The sequence below is a fragment of the Anas acuta genome, chromosome 12 (assembly GCF_963932015.1).
Source record: "Anas acuta chromosome 12, bAnaAcu1.1, whole genome shotgun sequence".
Taxonomy (NCBI): domain Eukaryota; kingdom Metazoa; phylum Chordata; class Aves; order Anseriformes; family Anatidae; genus Anas; species Anas acuta.
The window spans coordinates 17,700,853-17,715,254 of NC_088990.1; the positions used below are offsets into that span (position 1 = coordinate 17,700,853).

General features: G+C 37.4%; 1 protein-coding gene across 2 annotated transcripts in view; it reads right to left on the reverse strand.

The window, feature by feature from the left end:
- LIPC (lipase C, hepatic type) overlaps positions 1-14,402 on the reverse strand; it is a 73,731-nt gene that overhangs the window by 12,753 nt on the left and 46,576 nt on the right. For both annotated transcript variants that reach the window (XM_068695559.1, XM_068695560.1), the window contains exons 3-5: positions 5,286-5,473; positions 3,560-3,739; positions 955-1,072 (exon numbers count right to left, since the gene is read on the reverse strand). In XM_068695559.1, the coding sequence (XP_068551660.1) occupies positions 955-1,072; positions 3,560-3,739; positions 5,286-5,473 (486 nt within the window). The remainder of the gene's footprint in view (positions 1-954; positions 1,073-3,559; positions 3,740-5,285; positions 5,474-14,402) is intronic.

A 14,402-nucleotide genomic window follows, 5' to 3' on the forward strand; every position in this document is an offset into this window, starting at 1 on the left:
TCCAAGGGAGGTAGGGCTGGGGAAGGCAGCTTGAGCTGGAGGCGGGACTACTGAGAGTAGCCAAGGTTGGGTGGAAGCTTGAAGTGGATGTTACCTTATTTCTAAATCTTTCATTGTAATGGCAAACCCCAAGAGGGACTTGCGTTTGGACTTTAGATAATGTGTGGATTATGTTTTGGTCATGCAGGGACACAGTATCAGATACTATAAGTTCTTAAGGCCAATTAACACGAAAGAGATTTTGTTTCAGGAAGATGCTCAGGATCTTGTTCTCCAGATAGTTTGGGGTTATTGGTCTGACCCAAACCTTGGATCTAACTTTTTGTTTTGTTTTTGTTGATGGTGGGTTTTCTGTTGTTGTTTTGGTTTATCCCCCCATTGCTTTTTTCTTGTATTTTCTTGTGTACAAATTAAAATGCTGCATTTCTAATCTCTTCCAGTATTAGATCATGAACGAATGCATCTATCTTTAAGGGAACAGTAAAGTTGTTTACATTCTTCTGTTTATTAAAATCAATCCTCGTTAAATGCTTTCTTGCAACACACACAAGGTGGTAGGTATTTACAGTGCATGCAGTTAGTTGTAAATGGCTTTCCATGCATGGTTTCCTTGGGTTTTAAAATATTATGCAAGTGGATTAAGTTGCCTATCCATGTGAGTATTTTAACTTTGGAGAGGATGCTGTTAGAAAAGGTGTCTACATACATTAATTTAGCTAGGGCCATGAGCCTAAAAAGACTTCATAAATTAAATGCAAGCTTTTAGCCAGCAGCTATAGGTAAATTTCCAGCAAAAGTAACACTGTCAGCGTGATTAATAAAAATAGGATTGAAGAGTTCTTAGTTCTAATATAAACTATAATATGCCAAATATCTGTGTAATGTATGCAAAGAAATCAGTTGACTATTAAGCTTATTAAAGTAAGTAGTTTTTTGTTTTGTTTTGTTTTTTACCTGTAATTCTTCCAATCTTGGTTGTACCACTGATATAACTGCCGGCAAACCCTGAAACATGAGCTCCTAGGCTGTACCCAATTAGATGAACATTGCTTCTGGAAAATTGAATGGATTCCTGGAAGATAACAGCAGCTTGATTTAGATGGAGAAAATGTAGAAAGTAAACTAATAAACTAGTTACTACAAGGCAGGTATACCATGAATTATAACCCAAGAAATTTGTACGTATGTTGATGCTGGAGGTGAAATGAGGTGTTTGGATCATGCACTAAATTTCTTTGCTGGCTGCATATTATTCTTTGCCTCCTTCTTATGCATCAGGAAAATGCATCTGAGCATTGCTGCTTATGTGGTATGCTCAGGAAAGCCATTAACAGAAATAGTAGGATTTTTGTTGCTGTTGGTTGCAAATGATGCAAATGTATATTGCCTTTTGTATGCAGCATTTGACTTTCCTATGACTATAATGTGGATATAATCTATATGGCCTTTAATTTCAGTGTAAAACACTTTTATAGAAGTGTATCGCTTCTTTTGCCTGAGATGTTAATATATGCCAGATTAGAAGCCAAAGTATTACAACATTGTTCTGACATGCTAAGTAATACGATGATGATATTTCTTGGACTGATTTTTACAAAACTGGGTATCTGTTGTGAAACAAACCTAAGAAGCATTGGCCTCAGGCCCTTCTTTCTACCTAATCAATACTATCTAGTTCTTAAGCTGTCCACCTGAGCAGTGAAGCTCAAAATTGTTCTGGCTTGTAAAGAAAAATGTGTAATATTTTTCTTGCAGGAAAGGCAAACCTCTGTTTTAATTTCAGTGTGGATACTGCCTGTCCCAGTGGAGAGCTTTTTCAGTCTCAATACTTATCTGTTGTGAAGATGAGGTGAAAGCTGACAACCTTCTTAGAGATCAGAATATCCATAATGACTTTCTTGGCAGCTGTTATTGAGATGGCTGTTATTGAGACTGTTATTGATCATGCCCTGTTTACACTTACACTAGGAGTGCTAAGATTTACTTTATTTTTATACTTAATTAAAATGTTGCACAGTGCTGCAGCTTTCGTTACATCCGCTGAGGATATTTCAAATCAGATTGAAGCACAGTGGAAAGATAGTTGCAGGAGGGTTTTTTAACTTTTATACACTTGAAGGGGTGCTTCTCAATGGAATGAAGCTTTACTACTTGAACACTGTCAGCTGAGTGGTGTAAAAAGTTATGGCATATTTAAATCCTGGAAGATATCATGGTACAAGAGAAGATACCTCCAATGCTATAGCAAACAGTCACTTATTCAAGCCTCGATTTTATTTTATTTTTATTTTTTGCTGACACTGGAGAAATCACAGACTGTCTTTATTGTTGACAATGTTGTGTGTCCTGGGAACTGAACAAAGTCCACCTTTTGATTCATTCAATAATTAAACAGCTTCAAAATATGATTTTAGGTCTCTAGCAACTTAGACTACATTTGAGCAAGAGCTAAGCTCTCTTGTCACAAGGAAGAATGGTGACTCTGTCTTTTCTGCCTTTTCCTTTGTGCCTGCTGTCCCTAACTGGCTATATTGTCTGGTAACTCCTATCCCTGTCTTTTCCATTGAAAGCAGCTTAGTCCTTCAGTGGAATTTGCTGCAAACCTTTCATCTTTGCAGCATATTTCCCATCTACCCTAGACCTCACCACATTTAAATTAATGTATTAAAAATTTCATTGTAAGGTACAGAAATATAACCTCATTGCAAATCAGGTAGCTTGAATGGATAGGTGAAATACAAGTTGCGTAGGGTACATGCTTCGTATGTGCAAGTCTCTTTCTAGTGTTTTGCTCTCTGTGCTTTCAAAAATCGTGCTGGAGACCAGTGATCCCTTGCAGACTCTTTTATAACATTTCTAGTCTGGCAGCTGCAGGTATAGCTAAAACTGCTGTAAGACATGGCCTCTGCTTCCTACCTAGTGGGAGTTTTGATGAGTACTCACTAGATTAGCATGGCTCTGTGCTCATTACTGCCTCTGTGCCATCTGCTTTGCTATGTATGTCTGTCCTCCTAAAATGTCCACCTTTACACTCAATCACCAAGCTATTATTTTAGAATAATCAATGGGAAACTAAGGCAAAAATCTAATATGATGTCATGCTCGAATTCTGCATTAGGCATAGGTCACATAACCTTGTGCTGAACTAGCTACTTGCAAATGCCAGCGTGCCTGTTTGCAAAGTGTGGAACTTGCTCTGACTTTCTTCTACTAACCAGGTTCTGAAGTTGAAATATTGAGTAGCTTTATAATGCAAAGAATGCCAGCTCTCTGCACACATGCTAATTGAAAAACTAAAGTAGCATGAAATGATCTCAACTATAAAGACACATCAAAGTATTCTAATAAAAAAGACTACTTGCTTTTTTTCTCTTGAATGATAAAATTTTTTTAGTCATATGAAAATTGATGGAAGAAAAATGTACAGCGTATTGCAGAAACGTAAGTGATTGCAATGAACAGCATTAGCCCTCAGAGTATTTCAGAAAGGCGGTAGAAGCATAAGAGCAGGTAAATAGGTCTTTTCTAAAGAAACACATTTTGACTTGGGCGCCCTTACCTCCAGCCATTCCAGGAAGTCTGCTATCTCCTGCCCTATGTGGCGGGTGTTCTGTACAGCAATGGGATAGTGCTGGTGAGCAAACGTAAGCCAATCTGCAATGATCACGTTAATTTGTTTATCCTGAGACTTCAGAGCTGCTGCCATTTTCCAAATCCAGTCTTCTAATATCCCATCCACCTGTTTTTGTTTTTGTTTTAAAAAAAAAAAAAATCTTAAGAAAAAGCAGTGTCTAACAAATATTTTGTGTGAAAAGCTCAAGGAAACATAAAATAAACATGGTGAGTTAGTTCTGATAAATAGATTTTAGGGGCTTCAACATGCTTCATTGCTGAGAATCCTTGATTTTGGGTGGAGAAAAATCAAGATTTTATATGAACTGTATAATATTTTAGGTAGATTGATGTGAGCTCTTATCAATGAAATTATGTCCTTAAATATTCTCACATATCCTGAGATAATTGGTATTAGTGATTAAAAAGAAAGACAGAAATGCCCAGCTACTTTCTGATTTCAGTAAGGAGCAGCTGTCCCTGTAAATTTAAGCTGAAGGGGAGAATGAGGAAAGCTGGAGTGCTGCAGACCAGTGAGTATTTGCCTTCTATATTTGTTCTGTTATGAAATCCTCTTTTTTCAAGGACTGGATCAAACTTTCCTTATTGCTTCCAATTTGAAGGACCAGAATTACTATTTAATAAATATCAGATTTAAGCTGAGCTGGTTGTGCATATTTCCTCAATCAATGGAACATACTAATCTCTTCTGGTCTTTTAACAGAATTTGGATGTGTTGGCTTTGGGTTTCCAAACATACTTCTTTCTCTAAGAGCCTAATACTTCTGTAGATTAAGTTAATGTGAACGTCGAGTGTCAATGGCAGCAGCCTCAGCTCCATAGTTCTTTTAGAAGGGTATAGGCTTTAAACAAATTCTTGTTTGGGAGGCTTGGCTAAATGAATCTGGGCAATATTCCATCTCTGCTGTTACACGCGTTGAGAGTTATGCACATCAAGTGTGTTGTTCGAGGTTTCTTTGACTGTGTATTTGCAGTGACCCAGTTGTATTTTGCCATCTTAAGTGATGACATTGGTTCTATGAGAATCAAAGATCTGTTCAAATGACATGACTTCCTATCCTTTCTTTTATTTCTTCTCCAGCTGAAATCAGATCAAAATTCACTGTAGCATGGCAATTCTGTTCATTTGAAGAAGGTTTTTAGTGGATTTTTTTTAACCATTTAACTTGAAGTAGTTCAGTGGTAATTCATTGACATTCAGGGCTTCAATTTCAGCAGAAAAAGCTTATAGAGATGTTCTCTTTAAAGCTGTACCTATGAGAAAGATGTGGGGAGATTGTGTGCGCTTTTTTCAGTAAGCGCACACAAAGCTTATCTGGCAGTAAACTTATAAGAGAAATGAAACTAGATTTCAGTCCTCCAGAGGCACAGCACATTAATTCAGCTGCTTGTTCAAACTCTGGCTTTAAACCAGGGATGAATCTAATTCCTGACATGGGACTCTCATATGAAAAATTGCTTGTTGAGTGTTCCTTCAGAATCTCAGTAGAGAATACCCACTTTGTAGTATTTCTAGCCATGATTGCTACTAGGGAAATCCACCATATTTCAGATCCCAGTCTTTCTTCCAAAGTTGCTTTTGGCACTAGCATAATGAAGAGGAAAGTATATCAAATCAGGTGTAGTTTAAAAAAAAAAAAGTGAGTTCATACCGACCAGCCATGGACTATCATCACCAGAGGAAGAGAGGCATTGAAACTGCATTTGTCAAGAGTCTCCAACTGATTGAACAAAATCTGACATCCTTCTTCAGTTTTATCTGTATAGAGTTGAAATTTGGTTTCTAAGCTTTGCTGATCTTTCTTAGTTCTGGTGTTCTCACTCTGGGATTCCTGTGCCTCTGAAATGAAATTCATAATAACAGTCAGAATAGGATGGAATCTAAAACCTGGAGTAGTTACTAATGAGACAGTTTATAACATAAAGTAAACTAGTAAGATTGAAACTCTAGCTACATGTAATAGCTACCTACTCCAGATGGCTCTAAACTGTACATTAGGTTAAAAAGTGTTTTCTTTTGATGCTTGAGGTGGTCCAGGTGTGCATCTGAGGCCATCTATTTGGACAATAACAAACTATTCGAGAACATAATAAACTATTCTTCTAAAAGCATGTAAGCCTTTATTCTGCAAGCACATTTGGTGATGGGATACTCCCATGTTTATGTTTTTGCAGTAGTGGCATCTTATACAACACAAAGAACCCTAACGTGAAAGCATTCTGGTTTTAGATTGGGCTATTTTTGCCACATGTCAATCTTGTTAGAAATTTGATTCGAGTTTTTATTTTGGTCCAGTAAAAAACATGATCCAAGCAGCATATTTAATTTGGTTCAGTGAATGATTATCCTGGCAATAAAGCTCCCAAACTGAACTGAACTGGATGTGCACTGTTTTCCTTCTTACACTAATTATTATACATTCAAAGTAACGCCAGACGATGTTATGTTTCATAGCTAGGAAATATTAGAGAATCCCTTTAGCCAAGTTAGAAATCTCTTCAGCCATCTACAAGAGCTGGAATTGAAAAATCTTCAAAGTTAGTGAAGGTTTGGGCATGAAAATTCTTAGCTTCAGCGTTTAATGTTTTTCTTTAATGGCACTTCTGTAATAGCTATTTAGGACTAAGAGTGATAATTTCTCAGTTAAAAGTCTACTTAGGAGCATTTCTATTGGATTTTTTGCTGGGAGAGGACTGCTTCTGATGAGAGTAATATCAGGAGAAGGTGAAGATCTAGCTAAAGAACAGAAAATTGGAAAGAGGTTTAATGATGTTGGTGTTCTTAACCTCTAATGACTTCAGGGCTCGGTGAGTAGTCTACACAAAAATAAGCACTGTGCTCTATTTTTTAGTACAAAAAGAAAAACACAAAAAATACATAATTTGTCTGTTCCTTTGTACACATCCTTTCTTTGGTTTATGCCTTATTTTCACCTTTTCTCAGTGCTTGTTACAATGCTAAGACATTTTGTCACTCTCTATTGTTTGTACATACTACAGAAAGCAATCATAAAAAGCTGCTTTCTTTATACATCCACTGTGAAAATGTTTTTGTTGCTTTAATGGATTAGCTTTTGGCTTGCCAAAAGCAAAGTAAGTCTGAGAGAGGGAATTAAAAATACAGTTTAAACTTCATGGCTGTCAAAAGTGAAAATTTCCAATAGGATCTATTGTGTTAATAGACAAAGAACTGCTTCAACCTATTAATCCATGTAATGACTTGGAGAAAGAAATATTGTCTAAAGAGGTTGGCTCCTATAACACTTCAGCTAAAAATGTAATGCCAGTGACTCAGTGACATGATCAAAGTGAGCTGCAAAGTTTCATAGGTCAGTTTGCAAAAACTGTAAAATAAAACTGCTGAAAATTTGCCTGAACTAGTTGCAGCTGAGAGTGCCAAGATCATCTCCAACTCCAAGAAGTTTCCTTTTGGAAAAGTAGCTCTTACCTAGATTGAGTGACTTGCTGGCTGACTTCCCTGGTTCTCTGAAGATCTTAGTCCAACACGAATCCTTCAGGAAAGTCAGCCCAGCATGGGCACAGAGATCCATGAGCTATGATAAATTAGCTTTGTGCAGAGCAGCATGGTAATCACAAGCAAGAAAGGTTGTTATGACTTCTTGATGCTCCAGAGGAGATTCAGCCTTTTACCTTTCCTTTGTGTCTATGAGATCTGGTAAGACTGTAACTGAAGACTGTCTTTGTAAATACCACTTAATTTGAAGGTAGCAAGGTTTCTTGTATAACATGTTGAGGTTAGTTTTGGGAGAGGAACCAAAATGCTATTAGATTTGAGCTGGGATAATTACATTGTTTGTTTGTTTGCTGAAAGGAAACCAAAGGACTGATTCCCAGTTGAACAAAAACATTTTTATCATCTGGGATTATAAAGGAAAAAAAAAAAAAAAAAGAGAGAAGAGAAGAAAAAAAAAAAAAGACCTGTGTTCCTGGTAGTGGTAGCTCTAGTAGCCATCTGAATGCTATGCACATTGGCATATGCAAGGTATAAATTCATTTATTGTTTCCTGCTACCTTATTCCCATTATTAGAGTTTATTGCCTTAGGTGATTGCAGTCCTGCTTCTAATAACTCCAAACTAAGATGAAAGGACCATGTGAAGAATAATAAGAAAGCTACTAAATGTGAAGAAACAATTTCTGACTTGGATTGAATCACCTCAGCAGATGAGAAGTTACATGTTTTTCTTAACTACAGAATTTTTGGTTCTACTTTTGCCTGCTTTACTGGAAAGTATGCAAAGGTCTGTACACTGGCAATGATTTGAAACCATGAAATATTGTATGCTTTTTGGGAGAAAGAGATCCAGAATCTAAGTATTAGTTTCTGCATCATGTTTGAATGGGCATAAAAATGCCACACTAAAATACCTGTTTCATGTCACAAAATCTGCCTGAAGATGTCTTGGGAATGAGAATGACAAAATACTGTGGAACTATTTAATGTTAGGAGCAAAATTTTAATGGTTGCTAAATCATAGGTTTTAAATTAATCTCACAGTACAGCATTAAAACCTTTGATTTAAATTATCATTCCCAATTAAGGAAAGTGTTTTTTTTTCTGAGAAAAATGAGGTTCAGCATCCTTCTTCCTGTCATGGAATTCTGCAGGAAGTGTTTCTTAATAAGGGCTTACTGAAGAGGACTGACGAGAACTTCTCAATGGCACTCACCTAATCCATAGGTAATTGCAAAATTAATTAAGTAAACCTGAACGGAAGCTGAACTTTGGGCTGTTGGTATGTTAAGGATACTTGAAAATCATACGCGCAAGCATACGTCCACACCCCACTACCTAGACATGATATATTTTTCTGAATTGCCTTCTGACTCTTGCTGCAGTCACTCCTTATGTTTGTCAGGGGATTTCTCTGAGCCTTAGGAAATCTGCAGTCATCTTATAGGTGGCTTGCCACTTTTCCATACATTAAAATGTTTCCAAAAGAGTGCTTACATGTATGTATTATGATATTCCAATGTGACCACTTTCCAACACATTTGAGAAACAAGTGACACAACTACTGCAATTCCCAGAATTAGGCATTTCTGTGGAGAAATTGAGTGAAGGCATTGGCATGTTGGTGATTTTTCTTTGGGCCACGGCAAGTGGACTGTACCACTGCCTCAATTCCAATAGCCAGATATTTATTTATTTTTAATACTTAGAAGAGAAGCTAATGACAAGGAAGCTTTCAGGTCCCTCAATTTAATAAATATTTCCCTTATAGGTATTCTTGCCAGAACCATAGTTGTCACATAGCAGTTGGCTATCAGAAAATCTTTTCACTAATCCCCCTTATTTCTTTAGAAGCACCTGTCCTAATCCCCAGACTCTGTGGTTTCTAAGCAAATCCATTTGGTAAAGCTGACACAAAACACCACAAGAAAATGACAGGCTCTTAGAACAAGCATGAAAGTAGTACAAAATTTAAGCAACATTACGTAAACCGTAAAGAAATGGTAGGTTTCATCAGGTGTGTATTTACCTAAGCATTTTGCATCTCTTTGAACAAGGTTTCCTGTACAATAGCTGATGCAAATAGAAAGGTACAACACACAATAATCATAGATATTCTGCACCAGGACTGGACTTCTGCCTTTCAAAAATGTGTTGAACCAAAAACATGATAGGATAGGACTGGAAACATTAAGAGAGCATTTGTTTGCTTTTATATTACTGACTTACAGCCATATATTGACGCAGGACGGGCAGAACTGTCAGCAGAGTCCCATATCCCTATAATTTTCTAGTTACTGCCTTTTTAACTTAATTTCTGGCATGCAGGGTATTGGAGAAAGCAGAAAATGTAATGTTTGGTTCAGTAGTAATGGAACTGTGATTTAAAAAGTGCTATTAACATGTTAATAAGGAGTTAAGACCTACAATAATAGGTCTCAGTCTGTCTTTCTCTCTTCTTTAAAGTCAGAACACTTTCCAAAGGAAAAGTAATTTGGAAAAAATACCCAGCACTGAATTTATGGCATATACAAGAACTGTAAAATATGTTCAGAATATTCAGTGCAGATCATTGTTTAGTACGATTTGTTTGCTTGGTGGCCTTAGACATAAAGGAGTGCAAGTAACTCAGAAATTGCTTATCAAAAATAATTGCTAAGACCCGTGTCATTCCTTTTAAATTCTATACTTATGTACCTGCTGCTGCTGTTTATTTAAAATTGCCACTCTTGAAAGCATTTGAGCAGATGGTAGAGATAGATACAAACAGTCTTCTGTAGAGTGCCTTAAATGGCAGTATTTGGGGATCTGGAGGGAAAAAATGAGAACATAAAAGCAGAAGTTTTGCTAAGAATTTTGACAAGATGATGAAACACATGAAATAGTTATCATAGTTTGATTTCCTCTTGCTGCTGTTTGCCTCAACTATTCAGTTGTGTCTCTTACATCAGTCAGTTGTGAATCACGTAATAGATTTACTGATGGTTTCAATAAAGGAAGGAGTAAAGTGAAGTATAACTTGTCTTTCAAGAGACAAAAATTAGCAGATTTTTTCTGCTTTCTTCTAAATTGATTGTTTATTATTTACATGTATTGGAGCATGCATTTTTATTCCCATTCTCGCTGAATTGTTTCTCTCGTTGGTTTTGAACACTCGGTTGCTCCAAAACACTCAAAAGAATCACTTCTTTTTGGTTCTTCTCTTACTTTCCTAATTTTTTTCTTTCCTGTAAGACCCCTCTTTACTATGTGAAACTTCAAAACTTATTTTCCACATCTCTTATTTAGAATCGAGTATCAGAGTGATGATTGGAGAACAAGGCAAATAAGGGGATAAGACCCACCCCCAAACTTTCCTTTTGCCTTTGTATATCAGGTGAAAACTTACTGAAAAAATGCTGATTGTAAAATGCTTGATATTATTTTTCTTCTCCCATTAAGTAAGGTCAATTACTTTTCCCTCTCCTCTTTTTTATTGTGAAGTAATGTACAAATATTAGTTTGTTCACCAGTAAAAATGTGATCTTGAGTACAATAATCAATAAGCTTGCGAGGCAGTGGTTGCAAAGAGCAGGGAAACCAGCGCACAGTGTCGCCAGTGTCTCTGGGTTTATAAGTCAGCTCCTGGGTTCTGGGCTGATGCCCTGTGCAGAACAATGCACACAATCGCCCTTGCTCTCCTCTCCTGAAAAGGAAGCAGAAGGATGCACCAACCACACAACTATTAAGCAGCATGCATTATTTATGGGGTAACAAATATGCTGCCCTCCTTGTTTCCTCATCTAAAGTAAAATGCTTCTAAATATGAACGTTTAAGTGCTGCTTGCACAATGCATGATTGCTAAATTGAAATTAGTACCCCAAGGGTTTCATCTGACCTAATCTGAATTTTATGAACCAAAATACTGGGAAATCATTAGAATCACTGGTCTTTCCAGGAATGGTTTGGATTAACCCATAATATAGATCTAAAATTGTTAGTATACATAAATGCTAACAACAACAAAAATAAGCCTCCATCTGTTACCTAACCAAAACTTGCATAGTTGCAAGTAATATTTAAAAGTAGGTAAATCTCAAAAAAGAAAAAAACACTTGCAATGTGTTCCAGTCTTAAGCTTTGTTTACTTTGACCTTTTGTTATCTGCAGACTTTCTTTCCAGTACTGTTTTTTCTTCCTTCATGGAAGTGCTTGTTTGCAAATATATGCATGACTAAAGTTTTGGCCAGGGTTTCGGCCAAAATATTCAGATGCCTGATTTAGGGTTTGCATTTTCTTTTCCTTCATATTAAAAGCAAAAAGAAGAAATGGTCACAAAGTGCCTGTATAAAATATATTTCTTCATACAGTGGTATCAGATAGAGGGGGGAGCAAATGAATAAAGACAAATGTAAAGCTAAGTAGGTTAGGACAGGAAATGAGACAACTAAGAGAGTGATACGGTCTGGAGGTCTATACAGTCATAACCTGTATGGAAAAAATAGAGGGGGGATCAGTTATTTAAGTCTCTTCCAGTACAAGTTGGAAGGGTTATTTTGATAGCAATAAAGGAAGAAACAGTTCACCACAAGTCCTCTAGTTAATGTGTGCAGTTACCTGCCGGGTGTGAAGCAGGTATTAGGCGGTTATGGAAGGCCAGTTGGGAAGTGGATGTGTCTATGTCAGAGAAATGTAGTGAGGATTACTAAATGGATCAACACCACCATTTACTCAGAAGATCCTCAAACTGCAAAAGGTTGATGACTGAGAGTATGTGCTGGAAGTGCAATGGGTACATGAAAAATTCCCCTGCTCAGCAGGCATCAGCTTTTGGCCACAGCAGCAGGTGCCTGAACTAGGTGGACCTTTGGTTTCATCCACTCCAGCCACTGTGTAATGCTTGACACAGAGCTTTCTGCCACCACCTTTGCTTTTGGCAGCTCTCTGAAACAGGAACAATCTGTGGAAAATAACAGGCTTTAAAATATCTCAGTTGAAAACTTTCATTCCATCTAGACATCTGCATTACCTGCGTCCGTATTTGCTGCTGCTGTTCAAAATTATTAATTGCCTGGAAATACTTGTACATTTTTTGTAATTAAATAATCTTGAAATCAGAGTTGATCAACAGCATATTTTGGCTAATTTACTTCAAAATGCTTTGAGCTTTTATTTGTGGTTTTGTTGCTGTTGATGTTTTGGCTTTTATATCCAGTTTGGTCTGGAAAACGTTCTTAGGATATGAAAATGTTTTTCTGTTCAGCTCCAGTGAAAAGCCAAATCGGCTCTAAACCTGGAAGAGGTAGACAGGAGCTAAATAGGAAATGTAGGTCGAAGGCTTCAAACTGTGCATGTATCTTGCTTATAACTTCATGATTCAGAACATTGTTTTCTTCAATTTTATTTCTGAGGGACCAAGAAAAAACCTTTATTGCTCATATTCATTTTCCTTGCAAACATTTCATGTATACTGACACTGTCGTGGCAGAAGTAAATTGAGTGAAGAGTGGTGGGGGGAATGGACAGCTTAGCAAGAGATAATACGTTCTCCGAGTTGTATTTTTAGGAGAGCTGTGCTGGAAGTGGGAGTTCATTTTCTGCTTATGGCCTCACTTTTTTTTTTTTTTTTCTTGATCCTGCAGTGAAGTCACTTGTCTGGTGCCAACTTGCTAGGTCAGAAATTCAGCATAATTTCTGGATCACAGCATTTGGTAGGATGAGGAGAAATGAGATTCATGCAGCATGAGCGCACGAAACCCAGAAAAAATAACGGGGAACTTGAAAGAATGAGAAGATAGAATCGTTAGGATCTTTAGACTATTAGGAAAGGAAGGCATCGCTGAGTGAAACTCGATGAGCCATGGGACAGCCTCGGAGCAGCGTGCTGTGTAATAGCTCTGCTCCCTGCGAGGTGGAAGGCGGCTCTCTGCAGAGCCGGGCTGGTGGGCAGGGGCAGGCACAGGCGCAGTATTCATATGCACAGCCAGCCTTGTCTGCACAGCCAGGGAAGTTAGTGAATTGTTAGGTTTACTTATGAATTTTTGGTACTAGCTACTCTGACAAAGTACCCTTGTGAATATTTATGCTTGGCACCATTCTGGTACTCCGAATAAGACAAACGTCTGTCTCGGAGTTTGCAGAAAGGCAGTGGGAAATAAAGAGGTCAGCGGTGCATGGAAGATGATTGAGTGTTGCAATGGAAAGGAAAAATGGACAGAATTTGGATGAGTTTTTTCCTTAGGGCTGAAGTAAGAATTACAAAGAGATAATACATCAACACCAGACAGCCCATTGGTTCAGTGGGGGAATCTGCCCAGTTTGAGTATAATTAAATCCCAGTATAAGTGGTCTTTGTTCGTGGCAGCAGATAGGACAAAGCATCCAAAAGTCTCAATCTAAGAATGGCGACTTGGCATCCGATCCCACAAAATGTTTTCACTTCCAAGAAATCTATTCAAAAGAAATGATGGGAAAATATTAAAGGATATGTTCTTAGGAGTTACATTTTGCTTTAATAGGCTTTTCCCTTTCTTCTTTCCTCTTCTCTTGCCTCTCAGATGTGATCCTGTTTTGTGTTTTCATTGTGCCTTTGATATTTTTACACAGAGTTGTTTTGTTTTTACCGTTTTTGTATGAAAGCCTTAGTTAAGCCAAAATAGCTGAGCGGAAATCCTGCTTTTGCAGCACGTTGGAACTGTTTGCTTTGAGAATTACTAGGTGTGTTCAGCAAGAGTTTGATGTTTTCACTAGTACAGTATTTAAAGGCTTAGATAATTGTAAGTGTATCCTGAGTTTCTCTGAACTCATGTTTTATAATGGCTGCATGTAGTTCCTCTGAAACCTCTGCAGTAACCTCTCGGTGTGTGAACCACACTGTTTACAAAAGTATCTGTATGCAATAAGGTCTAGAAATGAAACAAACATTGATGTTTGATGTTATCAAACATGGACTGGAAATTTAGGGAAAAAAATGAGCCTTTACTGTGGACCTATTTTGGAGTAGATTTTGCATTGTGAACCTGTATTAGGGTTCTTATTGTTGCTGTCATACAATTTTTGTTACAACTTTGTGTACAGATGAACTCGGTCCTGATTAGAAGAACAACTGCTATCACTTGAGCTGTAGTTCACAAATCGGGTACTTTTGTCTAACGCTCTCGTACTGCTTTCTCTTTTACTGAGAGAAAGAACGATTTTATAAAGAGTCATCTCACAGTGGTGTCCTACACAAATTTGTTAGCATGAGTGGGGTAAGCAGCTATCAAAATTGGCAAGGCTATAGCTGAGCTCTGCAGGCTATTGCAGGTGTCCTGTG